At 32.8% G+C, this 19,047-nt stretch overlaps 1 protein-coding gene across 2 annotated transcripts in view; it reads left to right on the top strand.

Moving 5' to 3' along the window:
- The window catches only part of LOC129744515 (zinc finger protein 423 homolog), a 196,014-nt gene that overhangs the window by 5,263 nt on the left and 171,704 nt on the right, over positions 1-19,047 (top strand). Inside the window, exon 1 of one of the 2 annotated variants that reach the window (XM_055737078.1) lies at positions 18,472-18,756. The exons of the other annotated variant lie outside the window; for it this stretch is intronic. Within the exon in view, the coding sequence (XP_055593053.1) occupies positions 18,717-18,756 (40 nt within the window). The 5' untranslated portion in view covers positions 18,472-18,716. Of the gene's footprint in view, positions 1-18,471; positions 18,757-19,047 lie in introns of those variants that run through there. 2 annotated transcript variants of the gene reach the window in all.

Raw genomic sequence — 19,047 nt, forward strand, 5'->3', positions numbered from 1 at the left:
TTATACATGGAAATGAGAAAACCAAGCTAAAAGTTTGATAAAAAATGACTTGAAAATGAATCGAGATTTCATGTTGTTTAAAAAATATTTAGCAGCTAGTCACCTTTTCAAGTCATATGAATATTTTCGTCATTTTTGTTTTTTTCCTTTTAATTTCTTTTTTTTCAAATTTCATAGTTTTTGGAACCATTCTGTATTCTCCAATCTAATAAGTTTAAAGCCAATATTACTTTTTTACATTGATTTTGGTAAATTAGTGACAAAAACAAACTTTTCGATTTTGCCACTACAAAATGTACGGGCGTATTGCCAAAATCGAACGGGGTCTGTATATGATTTGAAGCGAGTTATTTTATTCATCAATTCTTGAATATTCCATATACATAAAGCTAAAGGTTTTCAAAAAAAAAAAACGACTAAAACTCAGAAAGTCAATTTTTGGCCAAATTTTTTTTCTCGAGAAAAAAAACATTTGGTTAAAAAAAAACTCCCTTCCTCTATTCAAGAGAATACAAAAATTTCAAGCACAGTTCGGTAGAACAGGTGAATCAAATCTCAATCAGTTCAATCAATGATCTGAAGTTAGCTCTACTCAGTCCAAAATTTAAGTTGTTATTTATACTTAGACTAGCTGATCCCGTACGAACTTCGTTTCGCTTTTAAACAGTATTTATGAGCGACCGATTTGCTTGCCTACCGTCGAAAAAAACACCCGGGTACGAATTTTCGTCTTGGTTGGAGGCATAATAAACAAATTATTTCTAAAACATATAAAAGTTAATTTGAACGACCCCTTTTTCTGTCGTCTGACACAAAATTTTTAACCAGGAATGTTCTTGTTTTGGTATGTTTGCAACTTTTGGAGATATTGAACAATGGAAACATGCCATTTTTAAAAGTAATCACCGAGAAAGTACCATTAAACATCAAAATAGTGACTTGAAAGCTTAAATGAAGTTGTGTAATTTTACAATTGTCACAACTCTTTCAAACAAAGTTTGTCTCGAAACTCGCTTCGAAATAAGTTAAACAAATTTTTCTTTTTTTAAGGTTAGTTTTTGAAAAAAAATTCTTATAAACATGTTGTTTCAAAAGATATAGCTTCAACAAAGTTTCTTAAAATTTGATGATCTACAACTTTCTTCAAGACGCCAAGTGATAAAATTATAAATACAAAAAATAGAAAAATTATCTAACTTATATGTGAATTGATCAGGAAAATATTTATAATCAAATATGCGTATTTGAAAACGATGAAACATTGTTGAACATACCATAAAGCTATTTTGACAATTAGGCCTTCAAAAAGCCCATAATCACGTTTTTCGAGCTCTAAATAACTGTGCGCTGGGAGGAATATTTGTTTCACTATTTAACAATAATACACATTTTACAACACCTGTTTTTAAAATTTTCTTTTTGGTCAACTTTCGATGGACTTTCCCAAGAAAACAACGACAGATCTGGGAGGTCCCCCCTATGAAGGTACAACAAATGCTAACATATTCTTTTCTAAACTCAAAATTTAAAATTCTTAATTAAATTTTGATGAACGTGTAATTTACACGCTTTAAAAGCGAATCAAGAGTAACAATCTCGACTCAGAACTAAGGCCAAAACCTCGAAATCTTATCCCAGGTCCGTAATTCTACTCTACCTAGTTATCTATTCGAAAATTTTCTCACTTGGTGATAGACATAAAGCTTGTACTCGAAAAACGCTACCAAAAGTTATTCACAAAATGAGTTGGCGCATGAATTTATGATACAGTCCTCAGTCTCCAATATCGAATTTTCAATAAGATAAGACTCACTAAGGTTGTCCGGATTTTCCCCGATTTTTTTTAACTTTATTTGCAAAACCAAAGATAAATTTAAATTGCTTGATAACAATTATGTACTTCGCGTCTAAAAAAATTTTTTGAGCAAAGTTAAACGGGCTGATGTGTTCTGATGAAAAATAAAACAAAACTTTTCAAGTTTTTTCTTCTCGATTTCCATTGAAGATTCCCAAATTTGCCTGAATATTGCCCAGATTTTGGGTTGTAAACTTTGAAATCGAATGCCCGAATTTTGCAAGATAAAATAGCCCGGATTTGCCCTGCCCGGAAAAGTGGGAGAAAATATCTGATGAGCTTAGGTTTAATTCGTTTCCGATGTTCTGTTTCCAATTTTTTTTTTTTATAAAAATCAAAATTTATTGCATGTGGCCGGATTGTGAAATCTGTATCCAGTTTATTATTCTCGATTTTCTGTTCGGTTCATCATTGGGACGAAATCCTGATTCGAATCTTGGTTTTGTATTTAAAACTAAATGAGATTCATTTTCCATGTTCGAAATTCATCATTCCGAAATTTTAAAAAGAAAATATTTAAAATAACAAACGATTTTTAAGATTTAGATTTAAAATTTTAACTTTTAATTCTTATGCAGAATGGTTCCATAATGGTTATCCAAAATTGAAATAACAGAGTTTCTTAATTCAGAATTTTCATTCAGATTGACTAACTTAAATACGAATAAATAATTGAAGAAAGAATACATACAGAAAATCAAAGATTCAAAATTCAAATAAGAGATAAGATTCTGGTAAAAGATTCTGGTTTAAAATGCCATTTATGATTCATGATAATTGGGAATTTTTGTTTGGAATTGACATTTAGAAATCGATTTCAAATTGGGAATTCAGAATTTTTATTCAGATTCAAAATGCAGAAATCAGATTCTTTAATGTGTCGGCCTTAGCGGTGAAAAGTGATGTCCTTTTTAGTAGGGATATCTAAAGATTATGAAATTTTTATATAGGTGGATAGAAGGTTAGATGAAATGAAAGATGTTGAAAATGTGCGGGTAGAATTTTATTTAGAAGCATATCATCACATATCAAATTTTTGTTCCTCACGGGCCTACTACTATGAAGCGGTAGATACAGATAGAGTTGCATCTACCACCACAACGGAACCAAAATTTGATATGTGATGATATGCTTCTAAATAAAATTCTACCCGCTCATTTTCAACATCTTTCATTTCATCTAACCTTCTATCCACCTATATAAAAATTTCATAATCTTTAGATGTCCCTACTAAAAAGGACATCACTTTTCACCGCTAAGGCCGACACATTAAAGTAACATACAAACATTACGGTGGTTAATCTCTTCATGAAATCAGATTCGGAATTAAAATTCAAAATGGCCCAAAAAAAAATACAAAACAGGTGAAAACCAGTATTATAAAATAAGATCTGAACTCATTTTTAAGATTGTGTTCTACGAAAAATCTTAACTTAAATTTAAATTTAATTATTAATGATCACTTATTGTTGATAAAATAACTTGCACTTAATCGTCAGGTTCAGGAAAATTCAGCTGGAAATATATTTTGTTGGTGTGTTGTTTAACATTATTTATATTGAGATACTTGAACTAACTAAACTAACAAACTCAAATCTGAAAGTATCGAGTTCACAAGAGTTGAAAATAAATCTGATGTGAACCCCAAACAAGTTTTTCTTTCAAATGAAGCCTTCAAGATGCCTCATTTTTTTAAGCTTTAAACTCTTTTTGGACTTATTGCCGAAAGCAATGATTTTAAATGAATTACTATTAATATAAAAGAACGTAAACCCGAATAATGAGATATTTTTAGTATCCACTATTTTTCAAACAACAACTTTATAGGGAAAAATTTTCAACAAACCCCCATGAAGCAGTTCTTCCTTACTATGGCCCTGGTTGTAGCAAAAATAATAAAAAGAAATCTTCGAAAAAACTCCATTGCCATAAAATCTATTTTTGAGAAAACTTGCTTTAAAGATTCTGAATTGATTAATTTTTTGTATGCAGGTAGATACCTATCTTTCAAAAAGTTTAAATTTTCATTCAAGCAAAAAGTATGGTGAAAAAAATAAAAATTTATAATTCGCTTAGAGTGAAGATCGATATATCGTGTTATGAAGAATCGTTTAACTCATTAACTCGAAATTGACCTAGTTTTGCTAATAGCGCCGATGTAGTCTAACGGATAGACTGATGCCATTATGGTTTTGGTATGCCAGGGATACCGGGTTCGATTTCCGGTATCGGCAAGAAAACTGATGGGTTCGAGTCCCATAAGTGGCCGACAGGTAAGATGTGTTTCTTCTTATAAATGACTATATAATAAGAATATTCAATTAGTTGCCAGCTTACCAGATATATACACGGATGCCGGAATACCTGTAAGTAAACAAATCCACCTGATTGACTCGTTCTTCCTAAATAAAGCTACATCAACACAATACATTCATTCATAACAGTTCATTCGAAGCCATGGAGTTCGGTTATAGTGTATGCGTTGTATTGGAGATTTGTCAAACTTAATAATTTAAAGAATGCATGTGAGCACATACTGGCAGAAACTTAAGTGAATCCTTGCACCCATGGTGGATAACCAACATAACATAATATAAAATTGATCTATTTTGCTAATATCCTTCTGGCTCTGGAGGCCACGAATATGTTGAGAAGTGGTACAGCTCGTAGATAAGAAAGCTCTTCTAGACAAGAGCCTATCATATCACGGTCTGTAAGACATCTAAATCCTAATTTGTTTCGCAAAGTGTCGTACATCAATCTAGATCAGTGGTTTTCAAACTTTTTTCCTTAACCGCCCCGTTTTGCTAAATTTTTGAGCTCAACGCCCCCCTGAACGAATTTTCGAAAAATCTTTAGAAATAATGCTAATTGATGTCGTTGTAAAACCTTAAGCTTTTGAAATTTTATTGTAGTATAATTTGAAACGTTCAATGAAGCACATCTGAAAATGGTTAAAATTGACTTGAGAAGACCGAGATACCAGCGCATAACCGTCAAATGCAGCCAGACCAAACTAAAAATTCATTCAAAATCAAATTGCTTCAAACCCCAAGTCTGAAATTAGAAAGATATGTAAATTTTTCAGTACAAATACTTAAACTTGAAAACAAAAAAAATATCTGAAACATTTAGCCAACAAAATTGTTTTCTAGTTAAATTTGCCTTTTATTATTCACAAGATATTTACTCTCAATTCGGTGAAATAGCATAAAAAGTCTAATACAAACTATTATGACATTTGCAGACTAAATTTGAATAGGTTTCTTTTACGCGTCTTAAATCCTTACTTAGGTTCCTACAACTTAATTCCGACAATTTAGTGAAAATCCAATAACTTTTGATGTTTAATCATAAAAAATTGCCGAATTTCATTTTTTTAGCGATTGAATTAAAGATCAGTAAATAAGAACTAAAAATAAAAGATCCTTTGATTTGTTAGCATTCCTCTTTTTCATTCCAAAAATCTATGACCAAATCTGTGAAGCCTTTAAATACAGATTTTATTCGAAAGATTTGTTTTGTCAATTTATTAAGACAATTCTTTTTAAAGATTTTCAGTCAATGCCATCCAAAATTTATGCTATTTAGTACAACCCAAAATAAACTTACAAAATCAGATCAATATACAGATCGTGTACAAAATCTGTCTGTGATTGTGACTTATAGAGACAAAAACTTGCTTAACAACTCTGTGAGTTTACATATATTTGTCCTTAATCTGGCTATCATTTGGTATCAGAGTTCTTCAAAGTTGTTTTATTACTGAGCATTGAACTTACTCGTTGTCAATTCAATTCTAAGTTGTTCCTTAATTTGTGGAAATGTGAATTTGAATATGACCTAACCGCCCCCCTGAGTCCTTCAAACGCCACCCAAATTTCAAAGTTGAGCTCACCGCTCCCCTAGAAGCTCTCGACGCCCCCTTGGGGGCGGTAGAGACCACTTTGAAAACCACTGATCTAGATTGTTTGCTAGCTATGAATCCAACATTTTTAAGATGAATAAAAAATTATTAAACTATGTTTTCTGAGACTACCAGATAGACAAATGTTATTAAAATATAGGTAGCTTTTAAGTGCTTTTAAGTTTTATTGGTTTTTAGGCCTCTCTCAGATGTAGTCCAGGCCCCGTTCGATTTTGGCAACACGCCCGTATATTTTGTGTTGCCAAAATCGAACGTTTTTTCCCATCTTGTTTTTCAGTTATTTTTACAAAAAAAAACTATTATTATTATCAAAAACGTTATTTATATTCAACTAGCAGACCCGGTAAACTTCGTCTTACCATGTTCAACTGGGCGCCTATTTTCAATTTTTCCTAGTTTTCTTTACATTTCCTTTCATTCCCTTTACTCGAATCGTCCCGCTTACTTCTATCAAAATTAAACCTAAGAATTTTAACTCAACGAGTTTTTTAAAATCCAATTTTTGTAACTTTTTCCATAAATATCTGTATGTTGATAATATGTATGTATCATTCGCTGTACATATTCCATTTAGTAGATTTATTCCGTTTTGTTCGAGTTCACATTAAGGTTTCAACCGAAATAAAAAGTTTCTCATTTATTGGAATATATTGCTTATGAATCTTTTTTAAAATAGAATTTTGAATATCGGGACAATTTTCGGAGTATATGCCGAATATTTTGCCTAACGCAGCGCTTTCAGCTCCCAATTAGCTTTGGATGGTGTATTCTTTAGAGCTGAAGAAATGAAACACATATGAAAAGATTTTTTACTAACCATTTTCAAACAGTTTTTTATTCACCATCCTCATGCTTCGAAGCAGTTTGAATTAAAATCCATCTTTCTGATTTTCTGATACTTAAGTTATAGACTTTACACATTTCAACTTAAAATGTTCCCAAACAGCACTTGCAATGGCATCCAATCTGACGATTTTGTATGCTGCAAATTCCTTTTTTTTTATTCAAGCAAAAAATGCAAATTAATTCCTTTGGACTTTAACCCAATGAATCAACGAAACGATTGGTATTGAAAATAGGAAAACATCTGTTTAGATATATTCAGCCATTATTTTTACTGTCATGTCTCATTACAAAATATCCTTAACATTGTTGGTGGTGATATGTGATTTCATTTTCGATTAAGTAATATTTTTATGATTTAATAAAATTTAATTGAAAAGCAGATTTTTTTAAATTTAATAGATCGAAATGGAATAATCTGTTCAGGCTCCGATGGTTTCGTGAGTTCAATTCAAAAATGAAACACCGGGGCAAATGCAACGAATATCACCACAGTTCAACTTTAATTTTTTCTGAAAAAAATTATATTTTCAAAAAAAATATTAGTTATGTTGACAAAAAGAAATATCGAAGCATACATTTGACCCATTTATTGGGGCAAGTGAAAACAGATATGTCTTTTTCAGATGCGTCATTGAAAAGACTTTAAAATGAATTAAATACTTGTTCATGTTTGTCTGTTTTATCAACTTTCAATGATATATCCTAAGTTTTTCTCCGGAATAAATTAATGCTTGGTACTTCAATTTCACTGAATGCTGTTCAACCAAAAGACCTTTATAATAATTTTGAATATCCGCTTCAGATTCAACACTCGGGATATCCTTTCTGGCCATTTTGGAGATAAAGTTCTTGAATTGTAGATGTTTCATTGCTACATGGCGCGTTTTCACTTATTCCACCTCAGAAATTACAGGAATTTATATTACTTTTAACACTTGCAGGTCATATCAAAAGTTCATCATAAAAATCTGTTGCCCCTGGAATATTTATCACAAAAAAAACTTTTCAACAAAAAAGTGAATCAAAAGTCTCTTCTATGTAGCCAAAATATGTTAAACAAAAACATACTATCCATGTTAAGTTTGTATTTGAATTGTGGGTAAACAAACAGTAAACGTGTAAACAGTTTTTTGATGAATGATTAAAAAAAAAGAGTTGAGTTCATTTAATCAGACAGTTTTTTCGGGCCCACCAATTTTTAGATGATGAAATAATGTATACATTTTTTGTAAAAGTTGAAAGTTTGCACTTGCTCTAGTTTACCTTCTTAACTGAAAATTCTTCCGAAAAATGCATAAATAATCTCACTTTTGTTATTGAAAAGTAGATTATTTTATTGATAACTTCAACTTACGTTTGCAAAAAATCATAAAGTTCATACGGCCTTAAAAAATTTCAATGCTATCTAATCTATTTCAAAGAACAGACTTTCGTTCAGTTAATGTGTCCAGCGTTCTAGGCGTATTGGATTATACGAAATTGAATGTAAAGCTTACCAATTTCTTAATTTCAAACGCCCGCAAAGTGTCATTATTTCATATTTATCATTACCAAGTTCATATTTCTTGGACAACAATTTACTACTTAAATTAACACGAATAAAAAATGGTTATAATATTTGAAATTGTTTACATGGTTTTGATTCGATCGATAGAATATCAATCCGTGCGCATCTACGCGTCATTTATTTCCACGTGCTGTGTACAATTTAGCAAGAAAAAACATATCTCACGTGCATAAGAAATATAGGTAGGTACTTGGTTGAGAAACAGGCGCCTTATTTAAAAAAATTTCCAGCGACCAATGAACAGTATGCTTTGGTTACTATTATCTTGCAACGACGTTTGCTAGCGACGCCTCGCCCATGGAGACGAAAAACAAACCCCTCAAAGAAAAGAAAATTTCTAAAAATGGATGACTGTCTTTTCAATTTCAGATTTTGGCAAAACAAAATTTATTTGTTTTATTCGATCGGCAAAATGCCAATCTGAGTCACATCTAGGCGTCATTTATAACCATGTGCTGTAGAAATGAGCTAGGAATCAAGAAAAAAATTACATAAAGGCATCATATAGCCATCCCTTGCATTGAAAATATGCTTGGTTGAGAAATACGCGCCAAAATATTCTCACTGATCAGTATGCTATGCCATGGTTACTATCCTCTCGCGACGTTGGCGCGCGACGCCTCGACCATAGAGACGAAAAACAAACCGCCCAAAGGAAAAAAAAATATCGAGAAAATGGATGTCATGACTTTAATTTGGTTCGAAAAACTACAAACTTTGTATGAGCGCCCCCCCTCCCTTAAGTCGGATAGGGTTTTAACTATTATAGAAACCATCTCTGGCCCCAAAAACCCTCAGATGCCAATTTTTACGGTGATTGGTTCAGTAGTTTCCGAGTCTATAGGGAACAGACAGACAGACAAACATTCATTTTTATATATATAGATTTCCGATCATTTGTAGTCATTTTTCAAGTTTTTCATAATGCTTTTTATGCATTTTGCACTTTTCTTGTTTTGTTTATAATGTTTGTTTCCTTTTGTCATATTTGCTGTTTTTGTCATTCTTCATCATTTTGTAGTTGTTTTTTGTCGTATTCAGTATTTTGTTTGAATTTGTTTTTGAACTTTTTGAATTTTTGACCTTTTTTCATTTTTCTTTAGTATTTATTGTTGCTTTTTATCACCATTTCAGAACATAAAATCGTATTTATGGTGTTTGTGTAGATTAAATTGGTCCTATTATAACGAAAACTTAAAGGTAATGTTGTTTCTAAAAACCGTTCGATTTTGGCACATGTGCCAAAATCGAATGTTGCCAAAAACGAACGAGGCCTGTAGGGGAGGAGCGGGCTATATGCGCCTATTAAGCAGAACACTGATTTAATCAAATATCACATCGAATATGTGTACAAAAACTATATACACGTGTGCAGGCATCTGTTTTCTATACATTGGAGTAATTTTTAAGTTAAAATTTTCTTCTGTTTCCGAGAAAATGATTTTATTATAAGTGTTGTCTAAAATGCCGAACCTCAAACCGTGCGGGCTAAATGCGCCTATTTATGTTTTGAAAAAAATTTCTGTTTTTTGGACAATAATTCCGTATAATTTCATTGAAACTGCTAGAAAGTAATTATTTTTGTACGACAAAGCTGAAGTTTTATAAAAATCTACGTATATTATAATTTTATGGAATAAAACAAAAGTTAGGGTTGCCATACTATGGAGGCAATTCATCCATGAGAAAAATTTTATCAAATCTGTTTTTAGATCTTCAATTCTCTCTTAAGATATTATTCAGAGCTTAGATTTGAAGGTTCAATGATAAAAATCAGTTATTTATTCTGTTTAACCTGTTATTTTAGGATGGAGGCATTTTACAAACATGATGAGGGCATACAAAAACACTCTATTATTCCACTATATAATCATTATTTAACCTCCACAAAAGCACTTCCATCTGTACCGTTGAGCCGTCAACACGTACGCCGGAGCATCGTATCGTTGCTGTGTACCTGCAGGAACATTTTACATTATTTATTTTTTTTCCTTACCTGTTTTTCAATCAGCACTTTTCAGTGCTAAAATTATTTTCATTTTCTTTTATTCATATTTTCTCTTTTCTTTCCAGCATGGGGAAGTCATCGGCTGGCTCAAGGGCTGGTAGAAAGCGTATTGCCGAAACTAATTCAGGTCCATCGCCCAAAAAAGTTGAAATTTCCAACTCATTCGATGTCCTTCATAACATCGGTGATGAGGAAATATTCATATTTAATTCTGATAAGAGTACTAAGAAACCTTCTTCTTCTTATACTCTTAAAAACGAAAAGATTCCACCAATAACGGTCACGATTCCTGACTTCAATGCCTTTCGAAAAGAAATCGTCACTTCCGTTAAGGATGTGAAGATTTCTTTTCAGATCGGTCGAAGGGGAACTGCTCGTATATTGGCGGAATCTTTTAATGATTTTCAAAAATTTTTAAATTATTTGAATAATAAAAAACATCAATTTTTTACTTACGACACTAGAAGTGATCGTCCATTTAAAGTTGTACTTCGTGGTCTCACCGGCGATCAGACACTGGATGAAATCACAGCTGAATTAAATTCTTTGTTAGGTTTTTCTCCAATTCAAGTAATTCAAATGAGGAAAAGAACCAACACGAATAATACCAGTAGTGTTGGTTTTGCTCCTGAACTTTATTTGATCCATTTTAAAAAGGATCAGGTTAATAATTTGCAAATTCTTGAAAAGGCTCGTCTTATGTTTCATTGTCGAGTCAAATTCGAACCTTTTCGTAAATCTTCTACCAATTTTTTACAAAACATTACGCAATGTCGTCGTTGTCAAGCTTTTTGTCATGGCACTAAAAATTGTAGAATGAATGCCAGATGCATGTTTTGCGGCTCATTCGATCATGAAAAATCTAAATGCCTTTTTGGTGGTGATAAGCCAAAAACAGAATTTTTTAAGTGTGCGAATTGCGCAGGTAATCATTCCTCGAATTCTCTAGAATGTCCCGTTAGGGCAAAAATTGTTGCTTCTAGGAAAAATCCCAAAGTTTCCAGAAAAGTTTCTTCTCCTCCTTCCTCTTTTTCGTCTTCACACGTCAGACCGGCAAACAACCTGCCTGTTCGCGGTCAGCCTCGGCCTACATTGGAATCACGGCTGGGTAATACCCGAAGTGATTTTAATGTTACCTGTGCTGAATCTGCGCCCCAGACTCGTTGTTTATCGTTCTCAGAGGTGGTTGAAAATGGGTTGCCCTCTTCAGGTTCAACTAATAAAAATGGGAAAAAACCAAGTCTCAACGTTCACGCGAAGGCTTGGGAAAATCCCCGAAATTCAAATACTTTTTCTTCTCCTTCATTTTCTGATCCTAACAATTTTGTTGATTTGGGTGAAATTACTGAGGAAAAATTAAAATTTTTGCATCAAAATTTAATGGAAATGATGAAACTTATGTTGAAAGCAAATTCAATGTTTGAAGCTTTCCAAACTTCTTTTAATTATGCTAACAAAATTATTATGACTTTGCGATTCCCTCATGGATCCAAATAGATGTTTAAATATTATGAATTGGAACGCTAGATCTTTGCTGGCTAACCAAGATGAATTCTTTTTATTTTTGAAAACTCAAAACATACATATTGCTGCCATCACTGAAACTTTTTTAAAGCCAGACAATAACTTGAAAAGCAATGCTTTCTTTAAAATTTTACGAAATGATCGACTTGATCGACAAGGTGGGGGTGTAGCTTTTGTCATCAATAGTCGTCTCAAATTTAGACTTCTTCCTTCTTTCAATACAAAAGTCTTAGAAACAATTGGAATTGAATTAGAAACTTCTATGGGGAAAATTATAGTTGTTGCCGCATATTTGCCTTTTCAATGCAGCGGCGAACAGAAAAATTTTTTGAAGGGAGATTTGCAAAAACTCACCAGAAATAAATCTAAATTTTTTATTATTGGTGACTTTAATGCAAAACACCGATCTTGGAATAATATTTCATCAAATTCAAATGGGAATATTTTGTTTAATGACTGCTCTGCAGGTTATTATACTATTGAATATCCTAATGGGCATACTTGTTTTTCTTCAATTAGAAATCCCTCCACAATTGATTTGGTTCTAACGGATTTAGGCGAGCATTGTAGTCAATTAGTTACTCATGCGGACCTCGATTCAGACCACCTTCCAGTAACATTTTCTTTATCCCAAAGTCCCATTGAAAACCCTTTAAAATCAACTTTTAACTTTCAAAAGGCTAACTGGGAGCGATATATGAATTTTATTGAACGTAATTTAGATGTAAACGTTCCACTGAATTCAATAGAAGATATTGATTTGGCTGTAGAAAATTTGACAACTGCAATAGTCAATGCTAAAGCCGCTTCAATACCTAAAGTTAAACATAAATTTAATCAACCTTTGATCGATGATGATCTTCAGTTTTTGATACGACTGAAAAACATTCGTCGACGCCAATATCAACGTACTAGAGATCCTTATTTGAAATTAATTTATTGCGACCTTCAAAAAGAGATCAAACGTCGTTTAAATTTCATTCGTAATGAAAATTTTGCTAAAGCAGTAGAGGACATAAAACCCTACTCAAAGCCATTTTGGAAATTAACTAAGATTTTGAAAAAGCCCCAGAAGCCAATTCCTACTTTGAAAGATGGGGATAAACTTCTTTTAACTAATTCAGAAAAGGCTCAAAAATTAGCCCAACAATTTGAGTCTGCTCATGATTTTAATTTAAACGTTGTAAGTCCAATTGATGCTCAAATTTCCCTAGAATTTGATGATATTGTTTCTAAGCAAAATGTGTTTGAAAGTTCTTGTGAGACAAATATTGATGAACTTAAATTGATTTTCAAAAAATTTAAAAATATGAAAGCTCCAGGGGAAGATGGGATTTTCTATATTCTTCTTAAAAAGTTGCCTGAAAGCACTTTAAATTTTTTAGTTAAAATTTTCAACAAATGTTTTCACTTGGCCTATTTTCCCAATAAATGGAAAAATGCCAAAGTAACTCCAATTTTGAAACCTGGAAAAAGTGCTTCAGAGCCTTCAAGTTATCGACCAATTAGTTTGCTTCCATCTTTAAGTAAACTATTTGAGAGAGTTATTTTGAATAGAATGATGATTCACATTAATCAGAATTCTATTTTCCCTGATGAACAATTTGGTTTTCGTCATGGACATTCTACTACACATCAACTTTTGAGTGTAACTAATATGATTAACGCTAGCAAATCTGAGGGTTATTCAACTGGTGTTGCTCTTCTTGATATTGAAAAAGCTTTTGACAGTGTTTGGCACAAAGGTTTAGTAGCTAAATTAGCTCGATTTGATTTTCCTGTATATCTCACCAAAATTATTCAAAATTATTTGACTAGCCGAACCTTACAAGTAAGCTATCAAAATTCATGCTCTGAAAGGACACCCATTAGAGCTGGTGTCCCTCAAGGCAGTATACTTGGGCCAATTTTATACAATATTTTTACTTCTGATCTTCCTGATGTACCAGAAGGAAAAGGTAGAAGATTATTTGCTGATGATACTTTGCTTTCAGCAAAAGGACGAAATTTACGGGTGGTACGCAGTAGATTGCAACAAAATTTAAATTCCTTTTTGAATTACTTGAAAATGTGGAAAATTTCTCCTAACGCTTCCAAAACTCAACTTATTTTATTTCCCCATAAGCCAAGAGCAAATTTTTTAAAACCTAATGAAAATCATTCCATAACTTTTAATGGGGTTTCATTAGAATGGTCTGATCACGTGAAGTACTTGGGACTCACACTTGATCGGAATCTTACTTTTAAAAATCACATTGAAGATATTCAATCTAAATGTAATAAATACACTAAATCTCTTTATTCTCTCATCAACAGGAAATCCCGGTTGTGTCTGCGAAATAAGATGCTCATCTACAAACAAGTTTTCCGACCAGCGATCATGTATGCAGTTCCGATTTGGTCTAGCTGCTGCGCGACGAGGAAGAAAGCCATCCAGAGGATTCAGAACAAAGTTCTGAAAATGATTTTGCGGCTTCCACCTTGGCACAGCACCGAAGATCTTCATCGGATTGCAGGCATTGAATCTATCGAAGAGATGGCCAACAACATCATCTCCAACTTCAGAGGCAAATCGATGCAGTCTTCCATCGCAGAGATTCGTTCTCTTTATGTTTAGTTTAATTTTAAGATAGTGTTTAGTTTTAAGTATAAAATATTTTTGCTATTACAGGATGTTCTCCTACATTAAAAACTTGATTGCGCTCAGCAAATTTAAATCTTATAAATAAATTTTTATAATCTAGTTACTTATAGGGCTATGAACAGTTCATTATTGAGCTGAACACCTAGTTTAATGCAATAATGTAATATAAGTGTAATCATGATTTGATGCAAATAAAGACATATTTAAAAAAAAAAAAAAACCTCCACAAAAGCTGAAATATGTTTAATTTCTAAAGTTCATTTGAGTAAGAAACAAAAACCATCCTAGTTTTTGTTTAAAGCTTCTTCACGTATAATTTTTAAACGTCGAAATATTACATCAAAATGTATCAAAACCTTGTATAATTTTTTAATTTTTTTTTAATTTGTAATTTCATAAAATTCTTTCTTGCCTTATGTTCTAAGCGTATCACCCTCAAATTTCATTGGTCAGATAAGCTGTCTAGTCAGCCATTTCATCAAACAGCCGTAGGGTCATTTAACCCAATAGGCCCATTTAGGAAACCTTTCCCCTATTTGACATCTGATTGTGAAAAACATGTCATTTTTATGTACAGACCCCGTTCGTTTTTTGCAACATGCCCGAACATTTTGTGTTGCCAAAATCGAATGTTGCCAAAATCGAACGGTTTTTTATCTGAATTTTTTTTCTTATTTTTACAAAATAACTATTTTAAATATCATTAACGTTATTTAAAATCAATTCCTGATCAATTTTAGAATTTTGTTAGTTTATTTCCTCATGTTTTTTATGAATTTTGCGCTATTTTTATTTTGTTTATAATCTTTGTTTTTTATGGTCATTTTTGCTGTTTTTGTCATTCTTCATTATTTTTAAGTTGATATTGTCATTTCTAATCTTTTGTTTGTATTTGTTTTTAAATCCGGCTCCGTGATGGTCAAAGCCAATGAGCCTTTTTTTTTAACCTTCCAAAGCCGTTCGCTAAATATCCGTTTCGGGGAAATATGACTTGTAATTTGATTTCGTTCTCCTGGCTGTAAATGTTAACCGATTTTGATGATATTATATTCATTGTGTAGGTAATTTATTCTTATTACTCAACATTTCAAAATAAAGTTGATATGTATTACCAGGTTTTCAGAAACTGGTTCAGAAAGTTAAAAGTCCGAAAAATCAATTTTATTTTTAAAATACTCATAACTTCTGACAGCTTTTCTGTATTTAATTATTTCATTGATGTTTGAAATTGTCAAGAATCCACCTATCCGACACTGTATAGATATGTTGGGGTCCAATGAAAGTTTTTACCGCTATGACAGATCTTCCGGTAGAAAAAAGTCTTACTTTAAAAAAACGACATCCAGTTTTGGCTTTGCTTAGCTGTATTTCATTTCTTAATGAACCGATTTTAAAAACTCAAATTTTAGTTTTTTGGCGTTAATTTGATCATTATTTTCATAGAACATACTTGGTCTGTCAAAACTACCAGTTCATCAGTATATTGGAATGATGATAAAGATGTTTGAAATGTGCGCTTCGGGTCATATTGACCCGAACGGCTTTGGAGGGTTAATATTTTTATTTTTAAGTTAATTTTTAAGGAAAAAAAAATTTGTTTTTGATTTTTTTTATTTTTACTTTTTGTAATTTTTGAGTGAGTAGTCTATAAAAAAAAATGTTTTTGTTGTTGCATTCTATCATCATTTCTGAACGTAAAAACATATTTTTGGTGTTTGGATGGCATCGCACGTGTTTGTTTTTCGTTCCAGTGAAAATTATTAATTATTTCTTTATTTAAAAAGAAATTTTGTGAAAATCTATTTCAAAATGTTTTTAACGCGCAGACGGATGTGTGTACAATGATTAAAAATCGAAAGTTGCTCCTGAAAGCTTGTGGTGTTGTTTTTTTTATGCTGCATTAAATTTGCTTGGAGCGAATGTGTTGAAGCCTGTTTATGCTGCTGGGCAAGAAAAATTAAAGAGTGGATCTTGAAGCCAGTTGAGCCTAGAATTGGTTTCCTATTAATTTTAGGATTTGCACTTTTAGTGATTGTGTTTTGTACGTCCAACAAATGAAATGCTTTTATTAAGTGAAGAAAGGTAGTCGTGATGATTCGGTTAAAAAGCTTGGGGCAGTGGTTATGTTTGGAAATGTTGTGGGAAGGTTAGTTTTCCGGGAAGTCCTTAACTAATAGTTCAAGGCGTGCTATGACAAAAACAATTTGTCGTTTCTGCTGGTGGGCCGCTGAAAATTGCTGAAGCCAATTAATGGCTAAATGATAAGTATCTTTTCATAATAGTTCAAATTTGAGTGATTTAAATATTTTTATATTGGTTTAATATTTAGTAGTATTTAAGGTATCTATAAAAACTTTAAAGATTAGTTTTGTTTTAAGTTAACTCAAGTTTTATTTCAATTTTGTTCTATTGCATATGAGCTAAAAGTGTACATCAACGTGGAACTGATAAAAGACTGAGCTAAATCTGGGGACTGAAGGAAATGTACAATTAGATACAACAAATTCTTTCTAAATGAAAAGTTATTATTTTGATTATAGAACATAAATGGTGACCCGTTGATCAATATTTATCTTCTATATGAAAGCTCACTTTATTTTCTTAAAGAAAGATTGCTATATTGATTGCTTAGAAAACCTTTCGAGTTCTAAACAGATCTCGAAAGGTTTATTTTGTACTTATTTTCTCTTTGTTCTTTTTTCTTTTCAAGAGCGAGCAAAGGCGCTTTATCCTTGGTCGATGACCAGAAATGATTGAACACAGAAATCCAAAACAGAAATTATAGCTTAGCAATTTCCAATCCTTTTATTTATTACACCAATTCTTCAAAATCTTCTATTCTAAGGTTTTGCGATTTCTGTGTACAAAATAAATCATTTCCAACCACTGAAGAATAGTCCCTGCGATTGGCGAAATCACTATAGGTACATTAAGCTTGGTTTCTTCATCAAGGAGCATTTTTCTTAGCATGCTTCCAACGATACTGCCCATTTGAAACGTATGGTACTGGTGGTCCACGTTTCTTCCTGTTCCTGTGTTCCGGATGTCTCTGCGTTCTCTGCTCCATGGTAGGCCCAACCACTTTGTGTTTTTATTTATTTTAATATTTTTATGTTAAAATGATCAAAAACATGAACTAAGAAAAGAAGAATAATAACACATTTTATTATTCTTTGGGACTCAGACATAAGTTCTGGCTATGGAAGTATGATTAGTGATTAGTGATTAGTAAAAACATATTTTTGGTGTTTGTCTAAATTTGATTGGTCCTGTTATAGAGAAAACTAAAAGATAATGTCGCTTCTAAAAACCGTTGCCAAAATGTGCCACATGTGCCAAAATCGGATGTTGCCAAAATCGAATGTTGCCAAAATCGAATGTTCATGCCAACTTTAGTGAAACCCGTCTGAAGACAGGGTTGGGGCCTTCCACTTTAAAAATAAAAGTGTTTGACTTAATACCTTTCTAGAAAAGCCATTCTGCATCCTTCAATTGTGAGACATTCGGGAGTTAGAAATCAGCAAAAACAACCCTGAGAGAACTCCATTTAAACTTTTGCTGGAGTTGTCACCCATCAGCTCCGGATTTTCGCGCCAACTGTGGATTATGAAAAAAAAAAACTAGAAACAGCAAGACATGTATTCACGGGAGGCAATTACTCGTTCGAAAAGAAAAGTTCATCGAAACATATCAGTTATTCGATAGCTCGCTCCTCGTCGGCGAGTAGGTATACCTTTAGTAAGGAAGAAGGAGTAACGAACGATTGCGCATGGGACACCCCAGAGCCATAGCCGGCTGACGTGAGGTGACATGCTCGACGGGAGTTCATTTCATTTCCCAACTACTTGACGTTCTTTATTTTGATACCAGAAAACGGCAACTTCCTTTCTGGTTGGTACGAATGACGAAATCCATCGACGAGGACGTTGCTGCTGTGGCCACACGCTGGTGTGAACATTTGGCCGGAAAAAAGGATTCGATATTCACTCGCTCTCGAGTTTATTCCGTACACTCTCCGACCGGATGATAACTTTTGAGCGCCAGCCAACATGCTGCTGACATCACTACGGACTGTAAGCATACATTCCGGCGTGGAAAGCCGATCGGTGAACAAGTTTTCCTTTTCACAGAGCGGAAGATAGCGCGGATTTTCCATCTTACTACGGTTACTGAAGTCGGTGGTTTAATACACAAGAAGATTGAATTTTCCTACCGAGTTATGTTGCCTATGCTAATTGGATAAATTAAAACATAATTCAAGCGTGGTTGAGTGATTAACATTGAGTGAAGCAGTAGTGCATTTGTGTCTTTCTGGCTAAGTGAGTGAAGTTTTGTTAAACCAAAATGTCAAGGCGCAAACAAGCTAAGCCACGAGCTTTCAAGCGTAAGTATTTATAAATGGATTTCGCAAACTTCATTGTTTCAGGGAATTTGATTCGATTTTTGAGACACTTTTGAACTGAACGGTTATTCGGAATGCATTTGGTTGTCAAGTTTTTTTTCCTCGTTTCCACTCTGCCATTCATTCTCGGGGGATTTCGTCAACTCACATCTATGAATGTATGTTGTCTACTAGTTTCAATGCTGTTGATTCCCAATTTTCCTTCCAACCAACAAACTAAAACTACCTTCCACATGACACAATATCTGTCTGCGCTACATCGGAACCGGGCAG

This window comes from Uranotaenia lowii, chromosome 2 (genome assembly GCF_029784155.1).
Source record: "Uranotaenia lowii strain MFRU-FL chromosome 2, ASM2978415v1, whole genome shotgun sequence".
NCBI lineage: Eukaryota > Metazoa > Arthropoda > Insecta > Diptera > Culicidae > Uranotaenia > Uranotaenia lowii.